At 44.3% G+C, this 17,958-nt stretch overlaps 1 protein-coding gene across 3 annotated transcripts in view; it reads right to left on the reverse strand.

The window, feature by feature from the left end:
• Nucleotides 1-8,438: 8,438 nt before the first annotated feature.
• Nucleotides 8,439-17,958, reverse strand: part of LOC133491736 (polypeptide N-acetylgalactosaminyltransferase 10-like) — a 38,449-nt gene continuing 28,929 nt past the window's right edge. For 2 of the 3 annotated variants that reach the window (XM_061803285.1, XM_061803287.1), the window contains exons 6-14: nt 17,075-17,258; nt 14,777-14,894; nt 12,205-12,312; nt 11,918-12,139; nt 10,201-10,317; nt 9,974-10,123; nt 9,321-9,500; nt 8,979-9,124; nt 8,439-8,640 (exon numbers count right to left, since the gene is read on the reverse strand). In XM_061803285.1, coding sequence (XP_061659269.1) covers nt 9,336-9,500; nt 9,974-10,123; nt 10,201-10,317; nt 11,918-12,139; nt 12,205-12,312; nt 14,777-14,894; nt 17,075-17,258 — 1,064 coding nt within the window. In that variant the 3' untranslated portion in view covers nt 8,439-8,640; nt 8,979-9,124; nt 9,321-9,335. Of the gene's footprint in view, nt 8,641-8,978; nt 9,125-9,315; nt 9,501-9,973; nt 10,124-10,200; nt 10,318-11,917; nt 12,140-12,204; nt 12,313-14,776; nt 14,895-17,074; nt 17,259-17,958 lie in introns of all 3 variants that reach the window. The other variant, XM_061803286.1, reaches the window with a different exon arrangement.

The raw sequence follows: 17,958 nt of genomic DNA on the forward strand, positions 1-17,958 counted from the left end.
TCCCAGGCGCTCGGCTTCGATCCCCGCCTCGAGGCCCGGCTCCAGATAGGGGGGCCCCGGTGACCCACGTCCAGGGCAAGAGAAACCGAGATCCAACATCTGCACTTGTCTGGCCCTTCACCAAGAACCTTTTTTCCCCACGGGTGACCCTACCGGGGGCGAGAAGCCCCAGACGACTTCGGTCCTCGGATCATCGGGACACAAAACCCCGTCCACCACGATAAGGTGACGGCTCGACGACTGCTCTAATTGTCAACCAAAGAACCAGCGGCTAAAGAAAGCTTTCAATCCTTTGCAGAGTCTTCTCACAAAGATTACACTGGAATATTTTTGTATCCAGATGAAGAAGTATGTTTTGTTTTGTTTTGTTTTTTGTCGGTAAACAAGTGATCGGGGGGGGAGGGGGTGTAATTTGAAAGCGAGCCTTTTGTGCTATCTCTTGACTGTGAGTGGAGATGACACCGCTGAATTGCGAAGCCACATTCGCTTATGCTAATTTCACAGTCTGGGGAATTGGCCGAGCTTGTTCTATTAGCTCGGGGCACACCGGACACGGCCGAGACGTATCGGCCGCCAGATGCCAGATATTCGATTCCTTTAACCCGTGTTCACCTGCCGACGCTAATAGAAGTGAACGGGGCTTCACTGTACTGCGATCTGATCCATCCATTGTTTTAGCCGCTTATCCTCACAAGGCTCGCGGGAGTGTGCACGACGTGTCGAGTAAAGTTATTTTCAGGTTCCAAGTGAAGAACTTTATTTGTGTTGTTGATGGCTGGAATATTATTGGGGGGCGGAAGGTAGACATAATATAATTTCATTTTCGTAAAAATTTGACACAGAACATGATCAAGTTACATTTTTTCCATGATCTGTAGAATTTTTTTTAATATTTTCTCTAATTTTGTCAATTTTCTCATAGAATTACAAATACTGTTATAACTAAGAATTTTTTTTTCACATTAAAATTTGGTTCTAATTAAAACAAGCCTGTTTTCTCATACTTCAAGATGTTTGCATTTGTGAGTATTTTTTTTTCTAACCGGATTATGACAAAATTGTTTTCCTTTATTGTTTTGATATTTTACGTCATTCTTGTAAAATCCCAAAATCTGTAGTAACATTCTCACTTAATTATAGTAAAATAATCTTTGTGTCCTATTTGGATAAAACATTTCCATCCATCCATTTTCTTGGCGGCTTATCCTCACGAGGGTCGCGGGGACTGCTGGAGCCTATCCCAGCTGTCAACGGGCAAGAGGCGGGGTACACCCTGAACTGGTTTTCATCCAATCGCAGGGCACATCCAGACAAACAGCCGCACCCCCAATCACACCTACGGGCAAATTAGAGGGTCCAATAATGTTGCGTGTTTTTGCAATGTGGGAGGAAATCAGAGTGCCCACCTGGAGAAAACCCACACAAGCACGGGGTGAACATGCAAACTCCACACAGGCGGGTCCGGGATCGAACCGGGGACCTCAGAACTGTGAGGCTAACATTTTCCAGCTGTGCCACCGTGCTGCCCTTAAATTTTTTATGACTTTTTTTTTTTTTTTTCCTTCTCAGGTTCCCCCCATTTTTTTTCCACAACAAGGAACAAAGCAACAAATTGATTGAAAAGAAGCGGAACTGTTCAGAGGCATGATTTCGCATTTGCCTAACAAGCGTTTTTCCCCATCCTGTCAAAGTACTGCAGTATCGAGCAGAAGCGGAGACGCCCGCACGTCACGACTGCGCGATCAATATATCGTATCGCGCTGGGGGGGCTGGCTGATAGCCCTCGGTGGGAGTTGATGCAAACTCACCCATTGGACACGTTGACTCTGAGTCCATCGGCGGAGTTTCTCCTCACGTGTTTGAGGAGATGCCAAGTTAGAAGGCTGCCAAGAGAACCTTTGAAAATTGTTTTGTCTAATCAGACAAATCAATCAATAGAATTGATACTTTGTTCGTCCTAAGAGGGAAATTGCTTCAAGCATCACTTACCAGTTTTTTTTTTTGACAAAGTTCTATACGAAATAAAACTACCATAAACACCCAACAAAAAAAAGTCAATCCTCAAACTTTCTAATTTTCCAAAACTAGCAAATTTGCCCATTGTTTAGAAAATAACCACCAAAAATCCCTGAAAAGTTGCAGAGGCTTTAAAAAAAAAAAAAAAAAAAAAGCACTCAAAGGTTTCGCAGATAAAAATAAAACAAAACTCCACCAAAATTTGTGAAAAGGTTCATAAACAGCACCAGATTTTTGGGTGTTATGAAAATTACAGAGAATCGGCCAAAAGTTGTGCAGGCTTCCGGACGACTTATCCAAATCTTCCAAGTAGTAAAATAAAAGCTATTGAAAAAAAAAAATACTAAAAAAATAAATGTTGTGTAGCTTAAAGTAAACGATCGTAAATCAATTCACAAGTTCCACGTTAAAACCGGAAAGTCCCCAAAAGTCGTGCGCGGCAGATTGAAACAAAAATAAACATATCTCAGCTAAAATTTGCACAGGCTAAAATAAAATGACCGTAAATATCCTAAAAGCGACGCATGAAGAGTTCAACGGCAAAAGCCTACAAGTACCATTGAACTACGCATTACCACCTATCCACTTTTCATATTTGTTAATTTGCGAAAGCCAGCAACTCCAAAGCAAATGTAATCTGAAAAAAGAGCTTTAGCGCAAAAAAAGACATTAGCCTAGCATCCACCTCGTTGCTTGCTTGAAGCGCGTTAAGGCAAGCTGACCCCCCCCCCCCCCCGCCCCCCAGTTGTCTGTTTTTGGTTAAAAATCATTCATCGGACTTGTATCAAAAACCTCATAATTGTCTCATTCAATAAAAATGTGATTTTATCCAAATTAACATGTCATTTACTATGTATGCCAGGGGTCTCAAACATGCGGCCCGCGAGATGATATTTTGCGGACCCCGCCTTAAAGGGAAATTCCGGTACTTTGGATTAACAATGCATCCGATAGATCATGTCATACGTACTATATCTTGAAAATGTAATGTTAATAATCTCTCATTTAATGGTGTTTTGAGAAGATTTTTATCGACAATTATACCGCCATTTTGGCGAGTCACATGACCTACGTGCGCAGATGTGACGTGTTACGTGCCGCAACAAATGCTCGATTACATGGGACACCGTTTATGCCCGGCGCTGATTTCTCGGATTTATCCTCATCGGATGAAGAAATAGCAGTATCGGTTGATCGGGAAGACGGAGGAATACTTCCATACAGATTTGAATTAATGTTGAATATTCGGATGGTTCTTCGGGCGGAATGACGGCGAGTCTGACGACCGAGCTCCGCTAACGCTAGCGCTCACGGCCCCGCTGTGAGACTCCGCTTCATAAATATTACATGACCTATTGGATACATTGGATACAACTAAAAAAAAATTTGACATTTTATTTTACTCAATTCAACTAAAATGAACTTGTCTTCGTTTGCATTTCAACTCTTCACACGGTAAAATAAGTCGACGGCATCGCGCGTGTGGCCCCAAAATGGCGCGGCGTACAACCAAATACGTCATCATGTGAGAAAAATGCCAAGTTAAACTCTCTCGGGTCCCCCCGATCGACTGCAATAAAAAAAATGACTCGTGAAGCCAAACGTTCACGTTTGCCATGCGAGTCAGGGAGGAAAAATCTCTTGAAAAACTTTTGCTTTTGTTCTGGTGCTACCCCCCCCCCCCCCATTTCTCTCCAGAGTTTGCTTTCTAGGGATTTCTTCCAGAATTTTTGGAGGGCGTTATTTTATTTTTTAAAGGGAAGTACAAAGCGGGGAAAAAAATACGCCGGCGGAATTGAATTTGAACCAAGCAACGCCGGCAGCTTCCGTAATGGACGTCCGATTTCCCGGTGGTGCGTCGGCGCTCCCTTTCCGAGCGGAATATGAAATACGAATCCCTCGTCACGAATTGTTAACCGGTTAGCTGGGAGGGAGCTCAGGTGGAGGGTGGAAAGCGACACGCCGGATATTGATGGGAATCATTTCGCTGATGTGATTTATTAAAATTGATGTAAAGTGGATATTTGGTCAGGCCCAGGGAAAAAAAAAGCGTCCGCCCCGTGTAATGGAAAATTACCGGTCCAAATCAAATAATGTCTCGGTGAAGCGTGTCGAGCAAAGTTACTTTTGGTTCCGAGTTAAGAACTCTGTTTGTGTTTGTTGATGGCTGGAATATTGTCAGGGGGAGAAATAATATGACCGTATTTTGACCACAAAAACTAACAAGTTACATTTTTTTTCCATTATATAGAATTTTTGTTTTTACTTTTTCTCTAATTTTGTCAATTTTCTCATAGAATTACAGACAGTGTTATTACCAAGAAAGTTCAATTTTTCTTCATTTTAAAATTCGGTTCTTGTTTTCTCATACTTCAAGATGTTTGCATTTGAGGGTTTTTTTTTGTAAAAAAAAAACAAAAACATTTTTTCTTTCGTAGAAATGTTTGGATATTTTATGTCATTTTTGTAAAATCCAAAAATCTCTATTAATATCACTTAATTGTACTAAAATTGTCTTTGTGTCGTATTTGGATAAAATCTTTCTCATTCCATCCATTTTTTCAGCCGCTTATCCTCACAAGGGTCACGGGGAGTGCTGGAGCCTATCCCAGCTGTCAACGGCCAGCCAATCACAGGGCACAAAGAGACAGACAAACAACCAATCACACCCACATTCACACCTCGGGACAATTTAGAGTGTCCAATCAATGTTGCGTGTTTTTGGGATGTGGGAGGAAACCGGAGTGCCCACCCGGAGGAAACCCACACAGGCACGGGGAGAACATGCAACCTCCACACAGGCGGGTTCGGGATTGACAACATTTTTTTTCTTCCCCATAACGTAATAACTTTATTCTTGAGCTAATTTTCGTATATTTTGACTTGAGTCTCATAAGAATTTTTTCTCGTGATACAGTGTCCTTTTTTCAAGTTTTATGATCTTATTACATTTCTTTTTTCAAATACATATTAAAAAAACCTACTTCCCCGTAAATGTTTGCTATTATAAGATTATGACTTTACTTTCAGGAAAAAATAACTTAATCCTTTTAAAATTCCCATTTTTCTCATCAGACTCATTCATTTATATTTATTATTTTCCCCTCCAATCTTTTTTTTTTTAATTGAAATTTTTTTTTTTTTTACATCAAATCCCTTTTTTATATCGTGCATTTAGTATGGTGGATGTCACGTATTTGAAAGCGGCCTGCGCTCGACTGCGAGTGTCACGTCGAATTTTCCTTGACGTACGCCGCCGCGAGCCGTGTCGCTCGTTAGCATGAATTAGCATTCATTAGCGCCCAATTGCGACGTTTCACTCACTGCGGTACTTCCTGTTACTGTATCCCAGGGTGGAAACTTGCTGATCATCGCTTTAGTATCATTTCAAGGAAAAATTAAAATGAAAACAAAGTTTTTTTCCTCACAATGTTACAACATTATCATATTAAAATTCATCATTTACTTCATTTCCCCTCATAAAAAAAAAAACATATTTGCTCCTATAAAATGAGGATTTCTTGTAATATCTTGTTCCGGGATGAAAACAAATCTAAATGTACAACTTTATACACAAAATAAAACTTAACTTTAGTTTGACTTAATTTATTAGCATTTTTTCCTCCGAACATTTCAACTATGTGATGGTAAAATTTTAACTTAAGGGTTAGAGAAAATCAAAAAATTATTTTCTGATAATGCTATGAATTTATTCTCATGCAACTCAATTTTTTTCTTTCTCATAAAATAATTGATTTCCTCATAAAATCCCAATTCTGTTACAATTGTTTTTCTTTTAATATTGCTACTACTTTGCTCTCAAATTAGGACTTTAATCTTGAAGTATTACATATTTTTCCTGCGTGTCATCTTAAACACACACAACGCAACCACATGCATGCACTCATTCGACTGTCTGGATGTGCAGACAAGTTGTTCTCGCAAATGTTAAAAAACTATACGAATAACTTTGATCGTATTTGAAAGAGATTTGCGAAAGAGGGCGCAAGAGCCGACTCCGAAACGGACCTTATGCTAATGTGTTCCGGTTAAAAGTGTTCCCGCGGCGCACCTCCAATCCGTCCCCGTTTGAACGCGGCAAGGCGCGTTAAAGGATTTGACCCGCACGCGTCCAAAGCGGGTCTCCGGCGAGCGGCGGCCGCGATTTCCCCGTCAGCGCGTGACGGCGGGCCGCCTACTGCCGGCGCGGCGCTAATTACTCAGACCGTCGCGCAGTTCGGGCTCCCTTTTGAATTCAAGGACGCTTCGACACGCTCTCAGGAACATTTTCCAGAATCGCGGTCACGTGACTTGGCGGTGAAGCGGCGGGAGGCTCGTTGCGCAATGATGTTGTCATGAGCTTCTAACACGGCGATTGCCAAATATTGTATTGTTTGTGTCAACAATTGTCCCTCGGGGTGAACAATTACATGAGTGAGTCAACAGTTTATGTGTAATCTTTTGCAGGCTCGAGTCAACAATTGTCTATGTTTACATAAACAATTGGATGTTTGGGGGAGAAAAATTGCGTGATTGTGTGAACATTTTTTGCTGAATTACCCGCACACCACTGCGCACCGCCATTTAACCTCTCTAACGCATATCCAGTGTGGAAGTCTACGGAATACTCTCGGTTACCCTTTCTGTTTTTTGTGTCTCAGGGGCGTCTCGGGACTCAAGTACACGAGAGAGGACTTGATAACCGTCAGAGACCCGCTTTCTGACTCGAGCCGGCGCACTCTTCGAAGCCTCGCGCACACAAGTCCGGCTGCGTAAGCGGGGACATCGTCTAACGCACAGGTGTCAAACTCAAGGCCCGGGGGACAGATCTGGCCCGCCGCGTGATTTTATGTGGCCCTCGATATCGCAAGGATTCGTGTTTTACCAAACATCATCAATAGTTGAAAAACCAATTACCCTTGATTTCTGATTCCCAAACTAGTTCATAGATTTCATGTGTAAATATGATGAGGCAAAGGATTTTTATGGTTTCACAGTCATAACGACCTGAATATGGCCCGCGAGAAAAAACGAGTTTGACACCCCTGGTCTAACGCTTCCGACGAAAGACTTTGGACGTTCTGCGGATTTGTGGACGATTGCCCGACGCTGCTATCACCCCGCCCGGCTTCAACCTCCATCGCGCTGATTGTGTCGCCAAGCTAAGCTAACAAGCTTAATGGATACTCTTTTCAGAAGCCCAACATTACAGTTATGATTGTTTTTTGTTAGTCACTTGAACGATTCGAGAAGTTTGTGAAATACTGGATTTGTTTATCCTTTTGTCTTTCGTCCATTGTCATCGCATTTTAAATAAATAATAAACATTTCGCTTTGCTTGTGGCCAACTAATATACAGGTTTTACTTTTTTGAAAAAAAAAAAGAAAAAAAATGGAATAAATGGCGTTTACCTTGATATTAACCCATTCATGGGCAGGGTGGCAATTTTTTGCTTTATTGATATAAAACTCTCCTAACAGGCCACAATCAGGGAACTAACACGTATTTGTCGTTTATGGTTCACTTATATGATAACTTTACTAATTTACAATCTCGTCCCAAAAATTTTACTGCTAACTTTGACCGACGAGTTATCCTCTCCTGATACCAAATTATGGCTTCAGGTTAAAGCGCTTAAATATTTTGATATACTGAAGGATGTAACGCGTGAAAATCATGATGTCCCAAAAATGTGACGCTGCCCACAAATGGGTTAAAAAAAAAAATATTCCACCGAATTTTGTTTTCCGTGTTAGCATACAGCTAAGCGCTCCCATAGAGTAATAGATCCAGGGCACAATACTGCGCCTTTATTACGCAGTCCTGATTCCCATGATGTGTGTATGCCAGGTAGCCTAGTCGGTCGCGTCTTCAATAAATGCGGTTAGAAACATAATGTCGTCCACCTTGCCTACGTATGAGTAACGGAGCTCAGGGATCGAAAATGGCCGCCGTCAGTTTGGAGACAGCAGCTGCTTTATTACCGAGAGGACCTCGTCTTTTGCATCATGGCATCTGCTCTTTGCAATTTCTCCTCTTCCGCGGATCCTCTAAAAGTAGTGCCAACGTTGTGGTGATGCATGCGGTCCCTTTATCTCTACGTGTAAAATCCAGCAGTTTTCTATATCTTTGTAAAAGGAATGGAGTTGGAACGCTACAGCTTCAAAGCTAGCATCAGAGCTATAACGAAGGCCGGTAAAATCCCCCATTTTCTCCCCAATTTACGGTTCACAACAAATGACGATCAACCAGGTAGGGAAGGACCAGGTCCAATGTGCACCCAAGCCTCTTTAAACTTACTAAGTTTTTGTTGTTGTTTTGTTTTTCCTTCATTATCCTCACACACGTGAGTCGTTTTTACATCCGAGTCGACACCTCCACAACAACATCTTTATTGGTTACAAAATACAAAGTCCTATCACCACGTGCGTTCTCTGCGAAAGGAGTCGGCGGCCTGTGCAAGAGCGTCCGGAGGCGGCGACTGAAGAAGACACGATGGCGCGTCCGTCCAAATCAGACTTTGACCAAGAGAGTTCTCCAAACATTTGAACTGACGCTTTAAAAAGAGAGCGAACTTCTTCGGAGGGTCTTCGGGGGACCGACCGCCCCCCCTCCAGGACCACCTGGGAACAGATGCCGCTGTTACTCCCCAGGGATTTTTTAGGGACTATTGCTCCTCCTCAGAAAATTCTTTCACAAGTTTGCATAAAAATCGTAAAGATTTGTGGTTTCTGTAAAAGCAGCGGTACCAACGGCTTCTTTGTCGGCACGAGAGTCCGACAATCGGTTGGACCGGACTGAGCCCAAAAATGGGCCCAGTAGACCATGAAAGTAGTTTCCAGTTATTTGAGGAAACAGGGTATTTATATACTCACGTTAATTTGAGTCGCGCATTTTTTTTTTCTTTTTGAGATCATACATTTAAAATTAATGTGTGCCCCATTCTGGCCAAGTTACATACCGCCTTCCTGGTCTCAAGCTCCCGTGGTCTGATTGGATTCTGGACATCGTCGTCGCCCTTTGGACCGGGCAGCGCACCTCACGATGGCTTTTCCTCGACTATTTGTCACAACGGCTCGTTATTCCCCCTCCGTTTTTTTTTTTCATCTGGGCACAACGAGGAAGAATTAGACGGGTGCTCTAACAATCCAGGGTACAGCATTCTGTTTTACACAGGGAGGGGAAGATATGTTCCAGATCCAGAACTTCTATATATGCTCCTGCTCAGTTTTACAGTAGCCTTTAACTTAGAGTAAAGAGGTGGGAACTGATTGTGACAATTGCAATGATGATTTTACCTCACCTTGCAGGGGCGGAGTCAATCTGTGCCCCGGTTGAAGCGCTCCAGAACAGTGGCGTTGGTCCTCTCGAAGAGCCACTGCTGGCTAAGGGAAGTCGGGTCACATGCGTTCATGAAAACGCGCCGCTCGCCGGGATTGCTGTCCACGCAGCTGTTGCTCACCGGGTGGTACAAGCTCTTATCCTGAGGTTTCATCAAAAAAAAGAATGTACTAGTTCACTCTTTGTCATCTGGAGCAAGCCTATACTCACCACATCAGTTAGAACAACACACAAGAAAACTCATTTGTTGCACTAGTAACATGACTCGTCTTAACAAGCAGGCTTGTGCCACACCCTAGTCGCGTCTTGAACCCCGTTAGTAGCATCACTATTAGTTTGGCTAGTATCAGTAGCCTTTACGAGTACCCGATACTTTGAAATAAGGCTGCTAACGACCCAATATCTGATAAATGGTATTGATATTTGCCCATTCCTACAAGTGACAGAGTGTACAATTCTAAAAATTAACATCTAGCGCGAGTTGTATAAATAGCACACAATCATTCTAGTAGTGCCCTGAATTGTGTTACTAGTGAGGCCGAAGAGCGTTCTAGCACATGGAACTTGAGCTCGATATCAAGGATCTAAAATAAGCGCTTAAAACGTTTTTCATACCTTTCGGTAGCGCCACAGTTGGTTTCCCTTCATGCCGTGACAGTCGTAGAGGGTGACGAGGCTTCTGTGGGAGACGGCGTCCAGGCAAACCTTCCTGGTGTGCACCGGGTCCCCCACGCGGATGTCCTCTCGCCAACCCAGCGTCAACACCTACGCGCCAAAACCCATTTTAGCGGCGAGTCCCAAAGCGAGACCCCGACGCAGGCGGGTGGACTTGAGCGGCCCACCTGTCCGTGACTCCAGGCCACGTCGCCGCGGCTTTTGGCGCAGTTCTCTAGGCGCACGGGGCTGCCCGATACGAAGTGTTTGACCTCCATGCACATGCCGCTGCCCGCGTTGCGGATCTGTGGAGGAACGCGGGGAGGAAACGGAGACATCAGTCGGGAGAGGGCCGACGGGGAGAGACTACTGCCGGCAACGTGGCTGTTTCAGCGTTGCTAAGAGGAGGACAGAAATGCTACCCACCTACATTTCAGTATCTGCAGCTAGTAACTACAACCTCGCTGACTACTAACAACCTCTACGTGCCACCAACGTCTACTTCCCCAAGTAGCTACCAAACCAACCAGCTAAACTTATGTACACTAACGTCCACCTAAGTGCCTATCCACTGTCACGAGCAGCCGGTATGGACCCATCTGTTTTTTCACCACAAAACATGATTTTGACATATATGGATTTTTGTAACCCCCGCCATGAAAATCCTCTCGAGGGATTTGCTTTCCAGAAGAAACAGGAAGTGAGGTACGGGGCAGTAGCGCACTGAAGCGGTCTCGTATGTTTATACTAGTTTTACCTGCTGAAAGGTAGCTCGTTGTTCCTTTGTGTTAGCCAAAATGCCGGCTCGTTGCATTGCTGGATATTGCTCGAACATTCGGGAGGATGGATTCATTCTGCATACTTTTCAAAAAGACCCGGTTCGTCGTGAAAAATGGATTGCGAGAACTTTGTTGGTTCCAAATGACAGGTAGGTGTGTATAGAGCTACTAAAAAAAATTATAGTTTGGGGGGGGACCATGTAAGCCGTCTCTCATAACATAACAAAAGATCCGCCTACGTAAGTCGGGTGCTAAATGTGTCGATGTGCCACCCTGGCTGAACCCGTGATCGGCAGATGCGGCGCCGCCGGGGTGGCTCATCGTGGCGCTGGGCCGCGGTGGCTCATCTCCGCCACGGAGGTCGATTGGACGGGGGAGGCGGTTTGGCCGCGGTGTCGGCGTTGCTTGCGGGCGGCTTTGTTTTTATCACCGCCGCAGAGGTGGATCGGACGAGGAGGCGGTTTGACCGCGGTGTCGGGGTTGCTCGCGGGCGCCGTTGTTCATCGCCGCAGCGGCGGTGGTTTGGCCGTGATCCGCATATCATCTAAATATGGCTCGAAACGATAGGGTAAGATTACCCCGGTCACTTCACTCGGTTGCGAGACGTTCTCTTCTTCGAAAAGAGCTTCCGTGTCAAAAGGGGCGTGTTCGTCTCCCATAATTTGTGGCGCAGCGTGTTTTCAATGGCGAATGTCCCAGTGTGACGTCACGGACAGAAGATGCAGCCATTATGGCGACCACTTGAACGTCGAATGAGACTTCCCAAACTTTGCGCACGGATCACCCACTCTCTGCTCATGTTTATTTTTTCGTATAGACATTGAAGTGAATAATGTTTATGTATTTTTCATTACAATATTTTAGAACGTTTATAGGCATGACACTTGAAAACTAGAACTAGTACTAGAACTAAAACTGCTTACCTACTTCAGACTCTGCCTACCTACAGTACCTCTGTACCTAAAATTGAAACAATCCGGTCAGTCCAGAGTCACATTTCCCATGTGGTGTCTGTTTTTATTGCAAACACGTTTCATCACTCGTTCTTTCCTGTTCTGCTATTTCCGCCACGGTTTTGTTTCCCCAACTCCCACGGGTGCACCCAACCAGAACTCCCGACATTTACCTTGCCCCAGGCCGCAGCGGGGGGCTCCACGGGCGGGTAGTGATCAGGCAGATCCCAGGCCACCTCGCTCATGAACCACTTGAAATTCTTGCACGCCAGGCGGCTCCTCAGCCCTTTCTGGGCTGTCATGTCGCCCGCCGACAGGTGACGATACTCGGGTCGCCGCTGGTACACGTACTCGGCGTACTCGTCCATCCATACCTCGGCCACGCGCTTCAGGTTCTAGAAAGAGTGGGATACGGGTGATCGTGTGGCTTGGGACGTTGGCGTGCAGTGTGACGCGTTACCTTCGCTAAGCTGATCCCTCCGGGGACTTTATAGGGGACATACTTCCTGTAGATGTGTCCCACCCTGGAGCACGGGATGTCCTCCATGCGACCGCCGCACATCCACAACTGCGGAGAGACACGCTTGCGTTATCATCGAGGTTTTTAACAGAAGAAGTCAAGTTTAACCTTTCAAATGAAAGGAATTTCAAACCTAGTTTATGGCCTCAAAGAGAAATTAGTGTTCAGGGTTGTTTGTGCAATAACAGGGAAGTTTGAAATACTTCCTCTGCCTGTTTTTATTTTTTTCAAAATTATTCAGATGTTTATTGAAAATGTAGCTGGACAGAAAAGGGATTGAGGTGACAGAAAATAGAACGAACACGGGGAATGGAGTTGCGGACCACAACAATATCAAGTACGTTTAAATATTTGGCCCCAAATAATGTTGCAACAACCAAATTGTGTTTTTATTTGTTGACGGGGTGTGTTTGGGTTTTAAATTTGGGTTTTAGGACAGAGTTTGAATTTTAAAAGAGTGTTTCAAGACAGATTTGGGGTTTAAATTTAGGGTTTCAAGCCTGGGTTACCAAGTTTGGTCCTGGTTTTCAGTTCAAGGTTTTTGTTCCAAATTAGGTTCTGGTTTTCACTACAAAGTTTGAGTTTCAAGTTGGGGTTTGGATTTCAAACCATGCTTTCAAAGTGAGGGTTTGGGTTTGAAGGCGGGCTGAGGATCGGATTTTAGTTTAAGCAGTAGCAGCATGGCTGTGTTAACATTAGCGCTGCATTACACACACACACGCACACACATGCATGAATAAAAGATGTCGCTGGAAGACAAACTCTGGGCTCAGAAAGCAGACTGGGTCTCTAGTCTCTAGTTGCGTTTCCGTCAATACATAAAAGATTAAGCATGTGCGATGTCCAATCACTTCTTGTGCTGTGTGAATAACAATAAAAAAAAACAGTAAATCGGGATTGCGCGGTGGCTGGCGGCAGGTCTCGAACGACCGTCAGTGGCCCCCAGCTGTCGCCCTCCCACGCGCGCTCGCCCTCCCGCAGTTTGGTTCGTCGTCGTCACCTGTTCTGATGGCGTGGCGTCACCCGCCGCCTTCAATGTGGCAATCAACAACAACAGAAATCCACAAAGTCGACAATGTCATGAACTGTTTCTTGGCTTACAGATGACTATTTCATCAGGTTGCCATGGAAACGAGCCTCAGAGGGCATAGCATTTAGAAAAGTTTTAAACCAGGACCCCGACTGACAAGGTTTTTAAAATGCGAGCAGTTACCATCAGTACATTTTTTTATCCATCTAATCATCCATTATCTGCTCATCCTCACGAGGGTCACGGGAGTGCTGGATCCTATCCCAGCTATTTTCGGGCAAGAGGCGGCGTACACCCTGAAGTGGTTGCCGCCCAATCGCAGGGCACATAGAAACAAGCAACCATCAATTACACCGGGGCACGGGGAGAACATGGCGGGGCAGGGATTTGAACCCCGGTCCTCAGAACTGTGAGGCCAATGCTCGAACCAGTCGCCCACCGTGCCTTTTTGGAATAAAAAAAATTTTTCAATTGCAATTTTCAAGTCATTCAATGCAAAAATTGTAACCATACAAAAAAAATATCTACTTATTATAAGTCGGCATCGTACCCACTGACTATTAGCGGATGTATGCTATTATCAGCGGCTAACTAACAGAGTATTACGAACGTCTATCCAGCCGCTTTCAAGTAACGACATTATCTGGGGGTGTGAGCGGTTGAGGCGCCGCGTTCCCATCACCGGAGTGCCGACAAAAAAAAAATCTCTGAATGGAGCCCGTTGTCTTTGGAGCCAGCGACTGTGTCTCGGGTTTTGTAGGGATTAGCATGAGCGCCCGCTAATCTCCTCACCTCAGGAGAATGCTAGTGAGAAGCCTATCAGCTAATGGGGATCTTCATATAAAAAAAAAAAAAAAAAAGCGAGCCAAATTGAATATCGCTTGGCTAAGTAGACTTAAGAGCTACGCAGTTGCTGCTAGCTAAATGTTAGCGCTTGATGAAATTTAGGATGGGGTGGGGGCGGGGGGGGGCAGAGATACTGTATCAACTCAAAAGAGCTTTTAACACAGGAGGTCATAATTTTTTGTGACTACTTGAAAACTCCAATAGGTTTGTAGTGGTACAATTTTTTTATTTTTCCTGGGTAAAACAGGACTAGAAGACAGGGTTTGACTTTCAAATTAGTTTTACAAGACAGGGTTAATGTTTAAAACCGGGGTATTGGTTTCAAACCAATACCAAAACCAAACAGTTGTCCGACAGAAGGGCTAGCTAGCTAGGTTAGCCAGCTAGCAGCACTGATCGTAACTAGGCCTCAGGTTAGTCGCACGCGCCTAAGATTTTGGCTAAAAAAAAAAAAAACGTGTAGCATTATTTTATGGGTAATCCCTCATAAATTAGCCTTTTTTTGCATACATTGAAAATCGGTTTGGCTTTTAAGGCTCGGTTTTCAAGACAATATTTCCCATTTAAATTTCAACTCTTAACTCTAAAAAAAAAGCTCCTTGACTTGTAAATTAAAGTACAACAGTATCTCGTTACCTTGAAGGAGAGCTCGTACTGCTCTCCTCCCCAGATCTCCAGACCCGTGTCGTACCCTCCCAGTTCCCAGAACCACTTCCTGTCAATGGCGAACAACCCGCCTGCCATCACCGGAGACCTGCAACATATACATATACACACACAAACACAAATTATACAGCATATATTACAGACAAGTATTACACTTATATACATTACACACACACACAAATATTACACACCCATCCACTCACCTGCACACAAACACACCCACACATATTACACAAACACGTTACGTACATATCCTCTGACACCGCAAAGTGTTTAGTCGTGATCCTGTTGAGTGGGTTCACCATGTACAGTACAAAACCACACACTGCGGCAAAATACTTTAAAATAGTGGTTGAGGGCAAGAGATGGAGTGTAGTGTTTATGGCGGAGCTGTTCCCTCCAGATAGGAAGACGCTTTGAAGAGTGCAGGAACCAATTAACCCGACGCGGCTTTCGCGGGCCGCAAGCTTGTTAGCTAGCGCTCGCGCGAGGCGCGCTATTGTTCTCGCCTGCCGCTACACCTGAGACGCACAGATGAGAGAAGCAGGCGCGCCCACAACTACACTTTTAAGTCCTTTCAACTGCCTCGACTAGTCGCTCAAGCGCAACCTGTCATTTTGCGGTTCAACCCTGCAGGACGCGCCCCGTTAGCGTTTAGCATTAGCTTCTTCTTCTTCTTCTTTTCCTTTCGGCTTGTCCCGTTAGGGGTCGCCACAGCGTGTCATCTTAGGGCTGCATTAGCGTTTAGCATTAGCAATGGGTGAGAAATGTTAGCGAAAATGTAATTTAAATGAATCCCCTTTGTTGGTAAAACATGTTTTAGTTTCAGATTAGGGATTCCAATCTGGGTAGAGCTTCAAACCAAGAATTGGGGTTTCAAATGAGGATTTCAAGAAGCGTTTGGTTGTCAAACCTGACATAGGCTTGGAAATTAGTGTTTTAAAGAAAGTTTGGGTTTTCAATTAGGTGTCGGGGTTTTTAGGGTTTTTAAATTCGGGTTGCAAGTTACGCTGGGCGAGGGTTTGGAACCAGGGGTCGGGTTTCTAATTCAGCTTCCAAGATTGTGTATATACACAACTGGAGAAAAAAATGCCAAGTTTCTCAATTATTGTCTCACTGTTTTTCATGGTTGTTTTTTTTTGTGTGTAGATCCCCAATAAACACACACAGGCAAAGCATCCCTGATAGCAAACATAGCCAGTTACCATGGTTACACACGATTCATCACTTGGCTATCTTCGCCATCCGGTAGATCCTCTCTCTGCTCTGGCCAAAGGGCTACTTGAGAAAAACAAATTGAAGGGACAATTGTCCGACAGAAGGGCTCCACTTGAACCCGTCTTGGTCCCCACGATGATCCGACAAGGCGGTGCTCCCATTGGTTGTCGGTGACAGAGCTAGCTAGGTTAGCTTGGTTAGCTGCAGTGATCGTAACTAGGCCTCATGTTAGTCGCACATGCCTAACATTTTGGCTAAAAAAAACATGTAGCATTATTTTATGGGTAATCCCTCATAAAGTAGCCTTTTTTTTTGCATACATTGACAATTTTTTTCAAGATTGGTTTGAAATTAAGGTTGGGCTGGCCAATTATGGTTTTGAGTTAGGTTAGGGTTGGGGTTAAGGGTTACCCCAACCCAAACCTGGGGTAAATGAATTTCAAGCCTGGGTTTGGTTTTCAAGGCTAGGTTTGTGTTTCAAATTAGGTATGAATTTCATATCCATCCTGGTTTAAGGTGTGAGACCAGGATTAGGCTTTCAAAATAGAGTTTCAAGTCAGGGTTTGGGTTTCAAATTAGGTTGGGTTTGTGTTTAAATTAAGGTTCAAGACTGGCTCGAGGATCGCAACCAGTGACCGTTACAAGGATGTTGAACTGTTACTGAAGGGAAACTTTTTGCATTATGATGGGGAAAAACTGCATACGAGTCAGATTTGTTTTTCTGTTTTAATACTAACAGTGGCTCCACTCACTGACGGCTGCAATGTCACCCATGCTCCCCCTCGAGCCCGCGTCCCAGTATCAGGAGACCTATTTCCCGGGCGTCAATAGGACAGAAAATGCGACTGTTTTTATGAGAGTGACCTTGTCTCGTTGTCAGCGAGCATGCGCTGTTTGCGCCGGGGCGATGAAAGCTGTCAAACGGTCTGCTTTTTGGCTTCAGATAATCATTTAAAAGAAAAACCAAAAGAAAAGAAGCCTCAAAAGTGAACATTTGAAATGTTATTGTGTGCACTTTCAATTCACAGGAAGGTCTTTTGAATCACTCACTCAAAGGGTTCACTGGGGTCGTCCTTCTGCAGTCGGGCGGGGATGGGGATGCGCTTGTAGTACATTTCCCAGTCGAAGGCTCCCCGCATGGCGTCGCCCGCCTGCGCGTCGTAGCCAAAGTGGTCGTGGTCGATTACGTCGATCATCGGGCAAACCACCGTTTTCCGATTCTGGGCGATTCGGTCTGAGGAGACAATAATCCATCCATCCATTTATTTATTGAGACACTTATCCTCACAAGGGTCATTAGAGTGTCGGAGCCTATCCCGGTTATCATCGGGCAGGAGGCGAGCTACGCTCTGAACTGTTTGGCAGCCAATCGCAAGGCACATGGAGACACATAACAGTCGCACTCGCAACCACACCTAGGGGCAATTTAAAGTCTCCAATCAATACATGTTTTTGGGAGGTGGAAGGAAACCGTGCAAATACCACACATGCAGGGCTGGGATTTGAACCCCCAGTCTTAGAACTGCCCAACCCTCTAACCAGTTACCCCACCCCGAAGACAATTAGACTTTCAAATCTACTTGCCAGGTCAGGGTGGGGAAAAAAGGGGTTAATATGCTTTTATGTACTGCTGCTTTGTGTACATAATAAGATCTTAATTAATATTATGCATTTTTTCCCTCAATGAGAATGAATGAAGTACTATTTTAAAAAAAAGATAAATTTAAGAAAAAAAATTCTTACTAAAAAAAGAACTATTACCACATTTTTTTTAAACTCGTAAAATTCTAATTTTACAAGAAAATAAAAGCATAAACCCATCTATTTCTATGAATATAGTTGAATAAATAGTTTTTTTTGTGGTCCCTCTGTATTGTGCCTTTTCACCTCACCCGGGTGGATCTGGAATGTAGCATCCGAAATAAATTGGGGTT

Source organism: Syngnathoides biaculeatus, chromosome 18 (assembly GCF_019802595.1).
Source record: "Syngnathoides biaculeatus isolate LvHL_M chromosome 18, ASM1980259v1, whole genome shotgun sequence".
In the NCBI taxonomy this organism is placed as follows: Eukaryota; Metazoa; Chordata; class Actinopteri; order Syngnathiformes; family Syngnathidae; genus Syngnathoides; species Syngnathoides biaculeatus.